Source organism: Ictidomys tridecemlineatus, chromosome 5 (assembly GCF_052094955.1).
Source record: "Ictidomys tridecemlineatus isolate mIctTri1 chromosome 5, mIctTri1.hap1, whole genome shotgun sequence".
NCBI lineage: Eukaryota > Metazoa > Chordata > Mammalia > Rodentia > Sciuridae > Ictidomys > Ictidomys tridecemlineatus.
The window spans coordinates 39,781,742-39,799,719 of NC_135481.1; the positions used below are offsets into that span (position 1 = coordinate 39,781,742).

Sequence of the window (17,978 nt, forward strand, 5' to 3'; positions counted from 1 at the left end):
ACTAATTTATTCTCATTTATAATAACAGAAAGTTTAAGTTAAAAACAACAACAAAAAGCAACAAACCTTTCATTCTTTTTTTCTGAAAGAAGAGATTCGTCAAAAATGGAGAAAGGTATACTGGGACCTATAGAAAAAAAGAGACTAGATATATACTCTTAGGAGTATATGCTTTACTCTTCAAGGCAACTAGAGGAATTAATATTTTGTGTTGTTAAGCTTCAAACACATAAAAGTAAAGATCATTTAATAATTTATTATCAAAATACAGATGATCTTGATTCACCTATTTCCCTAACCAATGCTACTACTCCTCTAAAACCTACCCTAACAGGATGATTTTGAAGCAAATCCAAGACATAATATCATTTCAATATGGTTTTTCTAAAAAAGGCTCTTTTCAAATGCCAAATCTTAAGGTGTGCTAACTATATAATAATTTTTGAATATACAGTATCTATTTAGAAGTTCTACATTTTACCCATTATCTTTAAAAAAATTTTTAAAGTGGGTTTGAATTGAGAATGCAGAGTAAGATTCATATACTGTGACTAATGCCTCTTTTATTGTATAGGGCTCTTCAGATACTTTTTAGTTGAAGAAATTGGCTTGTTTGCCACATAATGCTGGATTTTTGCAAATTATATCTCCCTCTGTTGTTTAACATGTTCCTCTATGCTTTGTATTTCCTATAAATTGGTTGTTAGAATTAAAAGTTCAATTAGATTTGGTTTATTTTTTATAAAACTACTCGCAAATGAATATTCATGTTGCTACCACATTTAACATATTTAAATAGAAAAAGTCCAAGACATAAAATAGTCAAACTTTTTTTCCTTCAAAAAGACACTGTCCTTAGTCTTGGCTGCTGGATACTACTGATAAGTTACTAAATGTAACTTCAGTGGAAACTTATATTATTTTGTACTAATATAAATTTGAAATTATATTTAAACCAAATTCCATAATTCAAAAATACAACAATACTCTCTCTATTCCCCCTCTGTCTTCTTTCAACCCCTTTACCATAATTAAGAAAATATTTACCATTTGTTATATAATCCATTTGGTATCAACAACATCTTCATGAGGCTGTCAAATATAACTCACCTTTAGAGTGAAGTTGTTCTTGACAAATGCTTTCTGCAAGTGAAGTTTCCCTATGAAAAAAATTTGTTTTAAAAAGTGTTCAGTACCCACAGTAAGAATTATTTAATTTTTTAATTGTCTATAATCCTCGTCACTATAAGATAAAAAAATTACTTCTGCCACTCTCAATCCCAATTCTCTTGAAGAAGTCATTAGAAATGTTATGGAAATACACTTGATTATAGGTGTTAAATTAAACTAATAGTTAAGCAGATCACAATTGGTAAGCTATGATTTTTATAAAACAAACACAAAAATAAAGCACAAGAAGAGAGACATACTAGTGTTAGCAATAATTCTCTTGTTGGTTGAAAAGAGTGATTAAAAAATAATTATTTGTTTCTATAAGAAAAATGTATTTTTTATGGAAACAAGTTAGTACCAATCATCCCTCAGTGTCATAGCTTATGCTGAGACAGAAACTTAGATACATCATGATACAAAGCTATTAGTTAAGGAGACTTAAAGTCACTAGAGAATGTCAAAGGTTGGTTCCAATCCTCCCTTAAGGATTAGATGTGTAGCTCAGTTGTAGAGTCTTTGCTTAGCATGTGTGAGGCCTGGGTTCACAAAAAAAAGGAAAAAAGAAAAAAAAAATTTTAAAAAGCTCTTCTATAAGCACTATCCCTTTTACCAATATGGTCTTACCTAGGACAAGAGTTTCGAGGACAAACAGAACTGCATAGAGCCATTCTGGGTATTTCCTGAAACCGGGAAGCAATTTTCAATTCAGCTTCCTTCTTTGTAGTTATCTTCTCTTCTTGCTATTTGTATTAAAATAAACAAAATAAGTAATTCTCTCAACCAGAAAATGATATATTTTCTCAAGCTCTAGTCCAACATTACATACTCTTACCCTAGATATCCACTAACCATATGAAAAGTATGTATCACAAAAGTTCTTTCCAATAATTCATGTTTTTAGTATAAACTTGTATTGTTGTACTCAATTGACCAATTCCAAGAATACACTAAATTTGTTAACCCCATCCTAATGGAACATAACTGGAATAAAAAGCTAAAAATCAAAATTAATGAAATAATTTGTTTATCATATAACAAATAAGTCACATCACTTATTTCATATGTCATAAATCCCATTTGAAATCACCTGGTTTAATTACTTTCCTGCTCAACTTTGCTGCTACTAATCACTAAGAAACCACCAAAAACTGAGGGGCAGTAGGGAAAACTTAGAAACCTTCTGCACTTCTGTACTGTTTAGATTATTTCAGGATAAACATGTAGCTTGGTGGTAGAGCACTTTGTCTAGCATGTCCTAGGGTCTGGGTCTAATCCCTAGCACTTTTGGGGAAAAAAGGCTAAATTTATTTCAAAAAGCATTAGTTTTGTGTATTTAAAAAAAGGATATTGTGCTGGGGTTGTAGCTCAGCAATAGAGTGCTTGCCTAGCATGTGCAAGGCCCTGGGTTCGATCCTCAGCACCACATAAAAATAATAAAATAAAGGTATTGTTTTCAACTACAACTAAAAAATAAATATTAAAAAAAAAAAAAAAAAAGGTGGTGGGGGTGGAGTTGTGGCTCAGTGGCAGAGCACTTGCCCAGTATCTGTGAAGTACTGGGTTCAATCCTCAGAATCACATATAAATAAATAAAAAATAAAAGTACATCAACAGCTAAAAAGTATTAAAAAAAAAAAAAAAGAGGGCTGGGGCTGAGGCTCAGTGGTTGAGTGCTCACTAGCATGCATGAGGCACTGGGTTAGATCCTTAGCACCACATAAAAACGAAAATAATATGTCCACCTAAAACCAAAAATACATACATAATAAATATTTTTTTTTTAAAAAAAAGGATATTACCTGATCACATGCTCTTTCTTGCCGAGTAGTTTGGATTTCTTTTAGCTTTTTCTCCATCTCTTCAATCTGTTTCTGCATTTGTGCTCTTGTCTCTGCACTGGTCAACAGCTCTACTACAAACAGTGAAGTTGGCTGAGGCATTACTCCTTGTAACAATTTATTCTATCAAAAACTACCTTTGGGGTACATGTCCTCAACACACATTAATACAGATGAAAATGATATAAGTGGATTACTTAATTTATATAGCAAATAATAGATAAATGCTTAAAGTACAACTTGAAAACTTAGGTTTTGGTGGTAAATAATACAAAGTTCTTGGTTATGTGATACTAACATTCAAATTTGAGATAAACATACAAATGAAAACAAGTAACTTAGCAAGGCAATATGCAACTTAGCAAGACCCTGCCTCAAAATAAAAAGAAACTACGATGTGTGTTTGAGTAAAGGGATGAAGGTCAGTGACTATTTAAGACCTGTGATCAAGAAAGATCATTCTGACAAAATGACATGATAAAGCTAAAACTTTTTTTCTCCCTTTGGTACTGGGGATGGAACACAGGGGTACTTTACCACTAAGCCATATTCCCAGATCTTTTTATTTTTCATTTTGAGTCAGGGTCTTACTAAATTGCTGAGGCTGGCCTCAAAATTTCAATCCTCCTGCCTCAGCCTCCCAAGTCAATGGGATTACAGGCATGTGCCACTGCCCCCAGTGAAAAAGCTAGAATATTTAAAAGGAGAAAATGGTCTGTAAATAGCCATGACAAGAAAGAACAATCTTAGCCAGGCACAGTGGCGCATGCCTGTAATTCCAGTGGTTTAGGAGGCTGAGGCAGGCGAATTGTGAGTTCAAAGCCAGCCTCAGCAAAAGAGAGGTGCTAAGCAACTCAGTGAGACCCTGTCTCTAAATAAAATACAAAAAAGGGCTGGGGATGTGGCTCAGTGGTTGAATGCCCCGAGTTCAATCCCCAGTACCAAATTAAAAAAAAAAAAAAAAGGAAAAAGAAAAAAAAAGAACAATTTTTCTAAGCCCTGGCTGTAGTTACATTTCTCATATGCCTCTATTACAGTAAATAGCCAACAAGTCTTGGATGTTAGTCCTATTTCAAAAGTAACAAGAATTCATATTCAAAGGCATGAGGTTTTTATAAGGGAATGCACTATATACTCAGGTGGGAAAATACAAATTCAAGAACTAGATTCAGAGACCAGCTAAGGAAGTAGATTTTAAAAAACCTTTTATCTATTCAAATCTAACTTATTATAAGCATAATACCACCATGTTTTAGCTAACTAAGAAATATACTCTCACCTTACTTCTGTATACCTGATATGAATTAGATATTTCCATTAAGATAAACCCAGTTTTATTTAGATACTGATTTCTTTCTCTAGTTCATATTTAGCTACCCTCCTACCCTATTTCTTTGTTGGAATGGTTTTTTTTTTTTCTTTTTTCTTTTAAGGTTCTATGGATCAAGTCCAGAGCATCACAATTCCCAAGCAAGCTCTCTCTACCACTGAGCTACAAATCTAGCTCTATTCCTATATATTTGTAGATGGGCACAATAACTTTGTTTTTATGTGGTGCTGAGGATGAAACCCACTGCCTCACAGTAATAGGCAAGTGCTCTACCACCAAGCTACAACCTCAGCTCCTCTGTTCCTATTTTTAAAAAACCTTACTCAGCTAGCTCCTTGTTTTGCAATCATCTCCCCTTCCTTCCTAGACACATTTTTCAGTATTTCAACCAGAGTACCTTTGTGAATCTTGGAAATGCACTAGGAAATGTAATAAATGAAGGTAATTCCAAGCATACTAAGTCTCCTTCATAGCATTTTGTATCTAACTCGTTACCTGAAACTCAGAAAGATTTTTTCCTCAAGTTATAGAAGTGATAGGCTAGGGGCAATGGCACTCGTCTCCTCCTTTTCTATATCCTTCTTATTCTTCCTCATGTCCTCATGTTCTATTCTGCCTATCTTTTTTTCTTTTCCTTTTTTTAGGGGGGTTAGAGTAGGGTGAAGAAATGCACCCTAGGGATTGAACCCAGACCATTCTGCTCTATATCTTGCTTCTAAATACTATAGGTACCAGAACAGGAAGTGTTTTCCATTTCCAAGAAATTCCCACTTTCTCAATTTATAATAAAGATTCCTTCAATTTAGAAAGAAAATATCTTTAAGAGATAATAAAAATAACTATTGTAAGTGACTGAGGTAAGACAAAATTGTTAAATAAGTCCTTGGAGAAGGTGGTAAAAGACCACTGTAATGAAAACTATAGAACATTGAAGAAAAAAACTGAAGAAGGACTCAGAAGATGAAAAGACCTCCCAGACATTAAGAATGTAAAAATGACCATACAGCCAAAAGTAATACATATTTAAAGCAATTCCCATCAAAATATCAATGACATTCTTCACAGAACTAGGAAAAACAGATCTAAAATTCATTTGGAAAAATAAAAGACCCAGAATAGCCAAAACAATTCTAAGCCACCCCCAACAACAATAAAAAAACACAAGTGCTGGAGGCATCACACTACCAGACTTCAAATTACACTACAGAGCTATAATAACAAAAACTGCATGTTACTGACATGAAAAATTGACACATAGATCAATGGTACAGAAAAGATGACACAGAAATAAACCTAGGAATTAAACCAGAAAGCTATGCTACTTCTAGAAGAAAATGTAGGGCCAACACTCCAGTATACAGGCACAGGCAATGTCTTTTTCTACAGGACCCCTAAAACTGAGGAATTAATGCCAAAAGTGAATAAATGGTATGTCATCAAATTTTAAAAAGTTTCTGCACATCACAGGAAATAATTAGGAATGTAAAGAGAGAATGTACAGAATGGGAGAAAATCTTTGCTAGCTACTCTCTGACAGAAGATTAATATCCAGAAGATATAAACTTCACACTAAAAAAAACAAACAAAAAAAAACCTCAAAACAAAAAACAAATAATAAATGGGCAAATGAACTAAACAGACACTTCTCAAAAGAAATATACATATGGCCAACAAATATATGAAAAAAAAAATGTTGACCATCATTAGCAATTAGGGAAATGCAAATCAAAACTACACTGAGACTTCATCTCACATCATTCAGAGTGGCATTCATTAAGAATACAAATAATAAATACTGGAGAAGATGAAGGAAAAAAGGAACACTTTTACACGATTGGTGGGATTGTAAATTAGTACAGCCACTATGGAAATCAGTATGGAGGTTCCTCAAAAGACTAGGCATGGAACCACCATATGACCCAGTTATACCATTCCTCAGAATTTATCATAAAGAATTTAAATCATCATATATTATAGTGACACATGCATACCCAGATTTATAGTAGCCCAGTTCACAATAGCCAAACTATGGTATTAGTCTACGTGCCCATCAAAGGATGAATGGATAAAGATAATGTGGTATATATCCACAATGGAGTTTTATTCAGCCATAAAGAAAAATAAAATTATGTCATTTGCAGAAAAATGGATGGAATTAGAGACCATTATGTTAAGCAAAGTAACTCAGAAGGTGTAAGGACATGTTTTATCTCATGTGCCAAAGCTACAGAAGAAAAAGAAATATGGGGGTGGATCTCATGCAAATCAAAGGAAAATTAATAGAGGAAAGGAAATAAGGATGGGAAACAGGGAAAGGGAAAGTGTTGGGAAGTGATATTGGCTAAATTATATTGCTATATTGTGTGTCTGTATGAATATGTAACAACAAATACCATTGTTATGTACAACTATAATATACCAATTAAAATATGTGGAAAAAATTTTAAGAAACATTTTAGCAGAGTTAAAGGAAAACAAAACAAAACAAAAAAGTCCTTGGAGTATCAAGGGTACAGTGAAATATTTCAGGACGCATTAAGAAAAGTACTTGGGGGCTGGGGATGTGGCTCAAGCGGTAGCGCGCTCGCCTAGCATGCGTGCGGCCCGGGTTCGATCCTCAGCAGCACCACATACCAACAAAGATGTTGTGTCCGCCGAGAACTAAAAAAAAATAAATAAATGTTAAAATTCTCTCCCTCTGTCCCCCTCTCTCTCTCACTCTCTTTAAAAAAAAAAAAATGTGAATTAGATTTAAAAAAAAAAAAAAAAAAAAAAAAGAAAAGTACTTAATGGAAAGGCAAGACACGCACATGTGTGCATGTCAGGGATCATAGCTGATTATATTGTAGAATATGAATTGTTCCTGCATTCAGAGCTTCTTCTCCTTTATTCCTGAGCACAGACTCAGTTTTCTTCATTGTGTTTTTGTGACAGGCAGCAATGGAAGTGGAGCACATATAAAGAGAGAAACTATACAACCACAGAAATAGCACATAAAGCTATAAAGTGGACAATTTTCCTCAGATTTAATAAATTAGTTCAACTCTCCTACAAATAAATTACTTTCACAAGTTTAAATTAGTTCAACACACACACCTTCCCTCTGCTCTTTCAATTTTTTCCGAAAAACTTCAGCTCGAATTTCTTCAAAGGAGAATTCCTCGACTCCTGCATAAATCTTCTCCTTACAATACATCATCTTCTCTTTCTTTTCCTCAGACTCTTGCTGATGGCTTTGAACTCTTTGCAGAAGATCTCTTTCTTCCTTTCCAGGCTTTCTGGTGCTTAGAATGTGGTTTATACTGGGTTCAATTTTACATGGTGTCCTAAAGAAGCAAAATAATTTAATTACTCAAAGTCAAAATAAATTATTTCTTATAAATTTTAAGTTCTAATTTTAATATGTTAATCACAAGAAATAATAAGATTGAGAAAGGAGGCTGAAAACAACTTATAAAAATTATTTTTAATTATGTTCTGAGCCTGGGATACATATAGCTCAGTGGTAGAACATCTGCTTAGCATGTGTAAGGTGCTGGGTTCAATCCCTAACACCAGGAAAAAATTATGTTTTGAGAACTAATTCAGCTATGAGGAAGGAAATTAGTAGTAGAGTTAGGGTGATCAAGCAGCTTATATTGCTTATAGGTAAAAATAAAATTTAATACCACATGTTATTCAGACCTGGTAGATATAAAGAAGCTAATCTCTGCAATGTAGTTATTTTTCAGTTTCACATCCAAAAGAATTAGAATTACAGATACAGCATTAGGGAACTGATGATATAAAATTCAAGGTTTTCAGCTGAGAGAGAAGAATGAAAATGGCAGGATAGGCTTGAATAAAATGAAATATAATTACACCTCATTCAGGTTAGCAGACAGATGCTCTCAACCCTGGGCATGGATACTTTTTTTTCCCCCCCAAACAACTAAAGATATCTGGTCCTTCCTAGAATCAGTGAATTCCCTAGCAATTAGGGAAATGCAAATCAAAACTACACTGAGACTTCATCTCACATCACAGTAAGTGTGAAACATATTATTGATAGAGTTTGAGCATCTACAAGTTTTAAGAGCTTCTCCAAAAAATTTGTACAACCTGATAAAGAACTTTTATGAAAAACTCAAACTAATACCACATTTCCACTTGGGAGGATCACAAATTCAAGGACAGACTGGGCAACTTAGCAAGAACTTGTATAAAAATAAAAACAAAATTTTGAAAAAGCTGGGGGTGTAATTCAGTGGTAGAATGCTTACAGAGCATTATGCCCAGGGTTCAATTCCCAATACTGAAAAAAAAAAAAAAAAAAGCCAGAATGCTTTCTCTGTCAGATCACAAACAAGACCAGGATGTTCATTCTTGCTACTTGATCATTGTTCTGGAATTTCTAACTAAGGCAATTAGGCAAGAAAAAGAAAAGGAGTTTAGATAAGAAAGTAAGAACAAAACTACACTTGCAGACGACATGATCTTATACACAGAAAATCCTAAGGATCTACTAAAAATCAATTGTAGGGCTGGGGTTGTGGCTCAGTGGCAGAGCACTTGCCTAGCATGTGTGAGGCACTGGGTTCATTTCTCAGCACTACATATAAATAAACGAATAAAAGTCCATACATCTAAAATAAAATAAAATAAATAAAGATATAGTGTCCATCTACAATAACAAAAAACTTTTTAAAAAATCAATTGTGTTGCTGGGTGTGATGGGGCACACCTCTAGTTTCAGTTTTTCAGCTATTAGGGAAGCTGAGGCAGGAAGATTGCTTGAGCTTAGGAGTTTAAGACCAGCCCCTGGGCAATGTAGCAAGACCACATCTCTACCTCTATATACACCAAAAAAATAAAACACCATCAGTATTTTATATACTTGCAATAAACCATCTAAAATGAAATTAATAATTATATTTACAACTTCATAGAATAAAACTTCAGAATTTAAAGAAGTGTGAACAGACATTTCACCAAAAAAAAAAGAGAAATGGCAAATAAGCATGTGAAAAGTTGCTTAACATAATAAATCAGGGAATTGCAAATTAAAACTTTAATGAGATATCACTACACACCTATTAGAATAGCTAAAATCAAAAATATTCACAAAACTAAATGCTGTCAGGATATAAAATTTACTAGTATAAATGCAAAATGATACATTTTCCACTTTCACTTTGGAATAGTGAAAGTGAAATTGGCACTATTTCTAACAAAGCTAAAGTTAGTTGACTTATACAATATAACTAAATGAAATGAAATTATGTTGTACACAAAAACTTGCACATGAATGTTTTTAGCAACCTATTCATAATTTCTAAAACAGAAGCAACCAAGATGTCCTCTAGTAGATGAATGAATAAACAAACTGCAGTACATTCATACAATGAAATATCATTCAGCACTAAAAAGAAATGAGCTGTTGAGCCACAGAATGACACCAAGGAGCCTTAAATTAATATTGTTAAGTGAAAGAAGCCAGTCTGAAAAGGGCAAATATTATATGATTCTATTTATGAGACTTTCCGGAAAAGGCAAAAAAACAAGAGGCCAGCTAAGGAAGTGGATATTAAAAGATCTTTCATCTACTCAAATCCAACCCATTATAAGCATAATACCACCATGTTTTAGCTAACTAAGAATACACTTTCACCTTACTTCTGTATACCTGGTATGAACAAGATATTTCCATTAAGATAAACCCAGTTTTATTTAGATACTGATTTCTTTCTCTAGTTCATATTTAGCTACCCTCCTACCCTATTTCTTTGTTGGAATTTTTTTTTTTTTTTTAAGGTTCTATGGATCAAGTCCAGGATATCACAATTCCCAACCAAGCTTTCTCTACCACTGAGCTACAAATCTAGCTCTATTCTTTTATTTATATATATGTAGTTGTAGATGGGCACAATAACTTTATTTGTTTTTATGTGGTGCTGAGGATCAAACCCAGTGCCTCACAGTGCTAGGCAAGTGCTCTACCACCGAGCTACAATAAAAAAATCAGTACTTCACATTGATTAAGGGGAGAGATGAAGATGGAGCACAAGAAATTCTGATTACAATGAAATAATTTTGTATATACTACAATGATTGATACGTGACATTATGCATGTGTCAAAACTCATAGTAAGTGTGAAACATATTAAAATGAATCTTAATGTAAGCAAATCCACTGGAGTCAATAATTAAAACAAATATATGACACTAATGCAGGATGTTAATAAGAGGGAAAACTGTAAAGAATCGAGTGGGGATGAGTACGTGAGAACTCTGGTACTTTCTACTCAATTTTTCTATAAAATTAAAACCACTATAAAAAATAAAGTCTTTTGGTGGTGCATGCCTATAATCCCAGTGACTCAGGAGGCCAAGGCAGGAGGATCATAAGTTTGAGGACACTCTCAGCAACTTAGTGAGGCCTGAGCAATTTACTGAGACCCCATCTCAAAATAAAAAATTTAAAAGGCTGGGGATGTGGCTCAATGGTTAAGCACTCCTGGGTTCAATCTCCAGCATCAAAAACATTTTTCAAAAAAACAATTTAGAAATAAACCCATACATTATAGCTGATTTTCAGCAAGGAAACCAAGACCACTCAATGAAGAAGAAGCCAGGAACGGCCGCACAGGCCTATAATCCTAGCAGCTTGGGATGCTGAGAAGGAAGAATCACGAGTTCAAAGCCACCTCAGGAACTTAGAGACGTCCTAAGGACTTAGTGAGACCCTGTCTCAAAATAAAAAATAAGAAAAGGGCTGGGAATGTGGCTCAGTGATTAAGCAATCCTGGGTTCAACCCCTAGCACCAAAATTAATAAAAATAAAAAAACTTTAGGGCTTCAAAAGATAAAAGACAATGGAAAATCAACAATGAAGAGACAAATAACCCAATTAAAAAAATAGCCAAAGAACTTAAATACACTTTTCTCCAATGAAGATACACAAATTTTGCCATAAAAAGAGGCTCAACACAATTTGTCATTATACAAATGCAACTCAAAACCATACTGAGATAACACTTCACACCCACTAAGATGACAATAACCAAAGAGACAGATAACAAATATTGGCAAGAATGTAGAGAAATTGAAGTGCCCATACATTATGGGACTGTGGAAATGTAAAATCCTGCAGCCTGTTTGGAAAACAGTGACAATTGCTCAAAATGTTAAAAATGCAGTTACCATATTACCCTGGAATTCCTTTTCTAGGTAATAATTCCTTTTCATTTCTACCCAAGAGTAATGAAAATATGGCCACACAATGATATACACACAAGTATTCACAACAACATTATTTTCTTTTTTCTTTCCTTGCCTTTCTTTTTTTCCTATTTGGTACTGGGGATTAAATCCAGGGGTATACACTGAGATACATCCCTGACCCTTTTAATTTTGAAACAAATCTCACTAAGCTGGTCAGAGCCTCAATAAATTACTGACCTCAAACTTGGAATCGTTCTGCCTCAGCCTTCTGAGTTGCTGGGATTACAGGTGTGTGACACGATACACAGCTTTATCATTATTCTTAACAGCCAAATGTGAAAACAACTCAAACGTCCATTAAACTAATGATTGGATAAAAATATTATATATCCATACAATAGAATATTGCTTAGCAATAAAAATGAAGTTTTGATACATGTTACAACATGGCTGAACCTTAAAAACATTAATTACACTGAATGACAAAAGCTAATTACAAAAGATCACATATCTTACGATTCAATGTATATAAAATGTCCAGAATTGGCAAATCTATAGACATAGAAAACAGATTAGTGGTTGTTGGGGCTGAGAATGGAATGCCTAGGGTGGTGGTGAAGAATGGGGAATAGGAATTTTTTTTGAAGTGATAAAAATGCTCTAAAATGGATTGTAGAAAGAGCTGCACAACTATGAATACACTAAAAGTCACAGGACTGCATACTTTCAAAGGGTAAATTGTATGGTAGATAAATTATATCTCAAGCCATTTTTAAAAATGTTTTTAGGGGGTGGGGTCATGGCTCAGTGGTAGAGTGTTTACCTAGCAAACAAGAGGCACTGGGTTCAAACCTCAGCACCATATAAAAATGAAATAAAGATATTTTGTCCACCTACAACTAAAAAAAAAAAAAGTTTTTAAAAGTAATAGTAAATATATAAAGTTGCAAGTCAATGATATAGAGGAATAGGGATAGAGGGAAAATAAAAAAGAAGAAAAAGGCCATTAAAAAGGTGAGATGGTTGGGCTGGGATTGTGGCTCAGTGGTAAAGTGCTCGCCTAGCACGGGCGGGTCCCAGGTTCAATTCTTAGCACCACATAAAAATAAAGGCATTGTGTTATGTCCATCTACCAAAAAAAAAAAGGTGAGATGGTTGGGCATTATGGCACAGGCCCATAATCCCAGCTACTCAAGAAACTGAGGTAGGAGGATCACAGTCTAAGGCCAGCCTGGGTAACAGGGTCTGAGTGAGACCCTGTCTCAAAACAAAAATAAAGAGAAAAAGCACTGGGGATATAGTTCAGTAGTAGAGCGCTTGACTAGCATTCAAGAGGCCGTGGGTCCAATCCCCAGCACAGGGGAAAAACAAAACAAAACAAAACCCCCAAAGGCGAGATGGGGGCTTAGGCATAAATCAGTGGTAGAATGCTTGCCTATCATCAGTGAGACCCTGTGTTTGATTCCCAGAACCAAAAAGAAAAAAAAAAAAAAAAAAAAAGGCAAGATAAAGTAACTAGATATTTACAGAGGTCCTATTTATTATTTTGTAGTCACACAATTTTGGTAATCTTGGTTCCTTTTCTGTTATATCACATAGTCTTTTCACAAGATTAAAATACAAAGGAGTTGGAGGTTTAGCTCTTTGGTAGAATCTGTACTTAGCATGTGCAAGGCCCTTTAACCTCCAGCCCTGAAAAACAAAAAAAGAATAAATTAAATACTAATTATTAAAATAAAGTATAAGCCAGGTATGGTGGCTCACACCTATAATCCCAGCACTCCAGAGGTTGAAGCAGGAGGACTGTCAAGTTCAAAGCCAGCCTCAGTAACTATAGAGACCCTGTCTCTAAATAAAATATAAAAAAGGTCTGGAGATGTGGCTCAGTAGCTAAGCACCCCTAGGCTCAATCACCAGTACCAAAAAAAAATTTTTTTTAAATAACTTAAAGAGTAAAAAGTTAAAGGAGTAGGGAATCAGACTAGAAGCTTTATATAGGATACAGAATATTGAAAAGAATATGTAGTTCTAAAGAACAGGCAGTCAGGAAACATGAATTCTAGACTTGGACCTGCCACTAAATTAAATGTTATCAAAAAATTGATTTTATATAATATTGTAGCAAAAACCCCACCAACACTTTTCTGTTTCATAACAACTTCTTACATAAGTGGTTTATGTTTCCAAAACTGAAACAGGTATACAAAAAGAATTGATTATATAAATTTTAAACCTATCCAGAAAACTTTTCAACATTTGGATTTGGTTTAAATCAAATTGTATTCTATATTTTTCAATTCATACAATAAAAATTTAAGGGGAATAATAGTCAAGAAAAGTCAGTTTCCTAAATGCAATGTAGTATCCTGGATTGATACCAGAAACAGGAAAAGGACGTAACTGGAAAAAAAACTATTGAGATCTGAAGACTTTTCTGGAGTTTAGGTGATAATATTATACCAATGTCAATTTCTTAGTTCTAACAAACCATGGCTTTGTAAAATGCTAATAGAAAGGAAAATTAGATGAAGGGGATACAGAAATTTTCTGCATTATCTTTGCTCCTTTCTGTAAATCTAAAATCATTCCAAAAGTTAAAAGTTTATTAAAAGAAAAAATTTGTAATCCCAGAGGCTTGGGAAGCTGAGGCAGGAGGACTACCAGCCTTAGCAATTTACAAGGTTCTAAGCAACTTAGAAAAACTCTTCTCAAAAAAAAAAAAAAAAAAAAAAAAAAGGAAGAAAAAAGTCAACAGGAGAAATTTAAACTTAATTTTAAATAAAATTAAGGAAATAAAACAGATATTGGTATTTAAGTAATTCTTGCAATTAAATGATCTCTAGAACTGAATTATATTTCCAGTAGTACTGTTTTATAACTTCATACATCCACCATTCAATAAACATTAGATGAAAGGAAATGCTTCACAAGAGTTTTCTTGAAGGGTATAACATCTAGAATTTTTTTTTTTTTGAGAGAGAGAGAGAGAGAGAATTTTTTTTTAATATTTATTTTTCAGTTCTCGGCAGACACAACATCTTTGTTTGTATGTGGTGCTGAGGATCAAACCCAGACTGCACTCATGCATGCCAGGCAAGCGCGCTACCACTTGAGCCACATCCCCAGCCCAAGGGTATAACATTTAAACACAGTCCTAGGAGGAAAAAGAATTAGCCACAGGGGAGAGGGGTACGGTGGCCTTGTTCATGTTAATTGTAAAACAATTCTACAAGTCAGGAGTGTACAGTCTAGTTTGACCACTTATAGGAGGGGAAAAGTGGAGATGTTAGCAGAGATTAAATCATGAAGGATTTTGTAAATGAAGTTTTTATAATTTTTAGAAGTATGAATTGAAAAATAACTTAAAACAAGATTTGAATTTGGTTTGGAACAAAGTTTTCTGACTAGCATTAAAATTTATTATATAATGTCAACTCATTTTTGAATAGCTATTTCAGTTTAGAAAACGTAAAAACCACTGATATATTAAGTTATTATCAAACAAAACTATTGTGGGTTTTTTGTTTATAATTATATAATGAATGCTGATTTGGGGTTTCATCCAAAAGTTATGGGGAGCTAGTAAGAGATTCTGATCAGGGAAACAACATGATCAAATACACACTATAGAACTTTAACAGCATAGAGAGAATGGGTAGAGAGGAATAAGACAAAGATTGGGATTTTAGTTACTGCTATGATTTGGATAAGTGTCTCCCCAAAACTCATGTGTTAAAAATTTGGTCCTGGGTACATAGCACTGTTGAGAGGTGGCAGAATCTTTAGGAGGTGGGGCTTAGTGGGAAATTTTCAGTTCATCAGGAGTGTGCCTTTGAAGGGGATAATGGGATCCCAGTTCCTTCCTCTCTGGCCATGAGGTGAAAAATATGCTCTGCCACTCTCTTACACCATAATGTGCTGACTTGCAACAGGCCCAAAGCACCAGGGCCTATCAGTTATGGGCAGAAACTTGCAAAACTGTGAGCCAAAATAAACCTTTTCTTTTTATAAGCTGACTGTCTCCATGTATGGTATAGTGTTAGAAAGCTAACTGATATAGTTAAATTGCAGAAATCCCAGCAAAGAATGATAAGGACTCAAAACTCACAAAGAAGACTGCTAAATTTGAATGCAGAAGAATTAAAATTAGTTGGGCATAGTGGTTAAGGCCTGTAATTACAGAGTCTTGGGAGGCTGAGGCAGGAGGATTGTAAGAGGTCAGCCTTAGCAACTTAGGGAGACCCTTAGTAACTCAGCAAAACCCTGTTTCAAAACGGCTGGGGATGTGGCTCAGTAGTTAACTGCCCCGGATTTAATCCTCAGTGTGTCTCTCTCTCTCTCTCTCTCTCTCTCTCTCTCACACACACACTCTCATACACACACACACACACACACACACACACACACACACACACACACACACTTACTTAAAGATAAATGGGCATGATGGTATACATCTATAATCCCAGCTACTTGGGAGGCTGAGGCAGGAGGATCAAAAATTTCAGGCTAATCTGGTGCAAGAACCTATCTCAAAATATATTTCAAAAAAAGGGCCAGGCTGTGGCTCAGTGATAGGGCGCTTGCCTAGCATGAATGAGGCGCTGAGTTTGATCCCCAGCACCACATAAAAATAAATAAATAAAAAAGGTATTGTGTCCATCTACAATTAAAAAAAAATATTAAAAAAAGGGGGGGCTGTATGCAGCTCAGTGGCAAAATGGTTAACTAGTATGCACAAGAACCTGAGTGTGATCCCCAGCACCACACACACACACACAAAAACCACACACACAACCTAGTGAAAAAGAAAAAAAGAAAAGCCATGTAGTTAGGTCCAATAAGACACCAAAGAAAAAGAATTTAAATAAAGTTTAACATTTTCTATACCATTATTAACTTTGACATTGTTGGGAAAACATATAAAGGTAGCAGCACCCCAGAGAAAAACCCCAGCATGGCGTCTAACGACCCTCTTTCTCCTCTTTGTTTCTTTCACTGGCGCAAAACGTTCCTTAGCCCCAATTAGAATTAACTTCTTGGGCTCTAGAACTGACATCTGGAAGAGCTTGCCAATAAACGGGCGACCTGTTATCCACCTCAGCCCTGCGACATCTCCTTAGACCTATATAAACACACAGCCTTTTGTAATAAAGCGGAAACCTCTTTTGTGATCTGTGTCATGTGGTACGGGGTCTTCCAGTCTTACAGACATAATTCATGTCTCTACAAAGTAACTTGAAACATTAGAAAAATTAAACATCCAAAAATGTATGTCATCAATTTCTATAAAGGCTCACATGAATTTCTTAAAAATTGTTTCCTGTATCATGACTCTTCATTAGGCAGAATATGCGTCAAAACTTATTTCTGCATTTCTACAGTACCTAGTATGAAATGGCAATTATAAATTAGTTATAAGGCACCTTTCACACAGAATTGAACCTAGCATCAGGATTCAACAATGCTAAGTACTGAACTAGATCTTAGACTGACTTGATTATATCCACCACCTATCATGTTTCTTCTTACAAAAGAAATGCTAAGGGTTAGGAAGAAGGGAAAAAAATATATGCAAAAGGAAAAAGCAGGATAAAAAGTACAATTACCACAACTTCCAATTACAATCAATAACAAATAATATCTCACTAAAATAACAGTGATTACCCTCATTATAACAATGTAAACAAACTAACCTGATGTTTATACCCTAATAAAAATATTACTAAGAGTTTTTTAGCCCTAATACATTCAAAGTAGTATAAACAAAAGGTATACACAAAACTTTGTCTATTTTCATTTTCACAAAGAAAATGCTGAGGATTTGAACTAGGATAGGTGTCTCTGCCCACTCTTAATCATTTCCACTTCAAAGTATCTTGGAAACCAAACTCACATAACTGGCTGTTGTGCAGTCTCTTCCACATATGGAGTAAAACTGGGAACAACAGGGGGTACAGTTGTCACAGAAGCTATATTGCCATGAGGCTGGAGATAAAAAAAAAAAAAAACTAAAATTACCATACTTTTTACATTCTGCCAAAAAAAATATGCAGATTCTACTTAAATATTCAAGAGGAATTAAGAGATGCTAAAAATATTCCTCTATTCTAAACCTGAAGTCTATGTTATGTTAGCATATACATTTGATCTATGAGTCCTTACCCTGTATTCCAAGGGCCTGTCTGTGTTCCAAGGGCCTGCATGTAGTTCATTCTCTTTAGCTCTGGGGACAGGTGGTGCCATCCATGGCTGGATCATGGGCTTAAACAACTCTGCTCTAGAAGCCTGATCAGCATTTTCATCAAAAACAGTAATTCTACGATTATTTTGCATCTGCTGAGGAACTGGAATTTGGAATCCTCTGTTCTGGCTTGGAGCTAGGTGAAAAACAGAAAAACTTCACAAAGAATTTTTAAATATCAGCTTAGCTA

General features: G+C 34.6%; 1 protein-coding gene across 3 annotated transcripts in view; it reads right to left on the reverse strand.

The window, feature by feature from the left end:
• Bub1b (BUB1 mitotic checkpoint serine/threonine kinase B) overlaps positions 1-17,978 on the reverse strand; it is an 86,810-nt gene that overhangs the window by 45,515 nt on the left and 23,317 nt on the right. For 2 of the 3 annotated variants that reach the window (XM_078049815.1, XM_005316394.3), the window contains exons 7-13: positions 17,710-17,924; positions 17,441-17,532; positions 7,438-7,667; positions 2,973-3,085; positions 1,798-1,913; positions 1,111-1,160; positions 67-127 (exon numbers count right to left, since the gene is read on the reverse strand). In XM_078049815.1, the coding sequence (XP_077905941.1) occupies positions 67-127; positions 1,111-1,160; positions 1,798-1,913; positions 2,973-3,085; positions 7,438-7,667; positions 17,441-17,532; positions 17,710-17,924 (877 nt within the window). The remainder of the gene's footprint in view (positions 1-66; positions 128-1,110; positions 1,161-1,797; positions 1,914-2,972; positions 3,086-7,437; positions 7,668-17,440; positions 17,533-17,709; positions 17,925-17,978) is intronic. The other variant, XM_040276293.2, reaches the window with a different exon arrangement.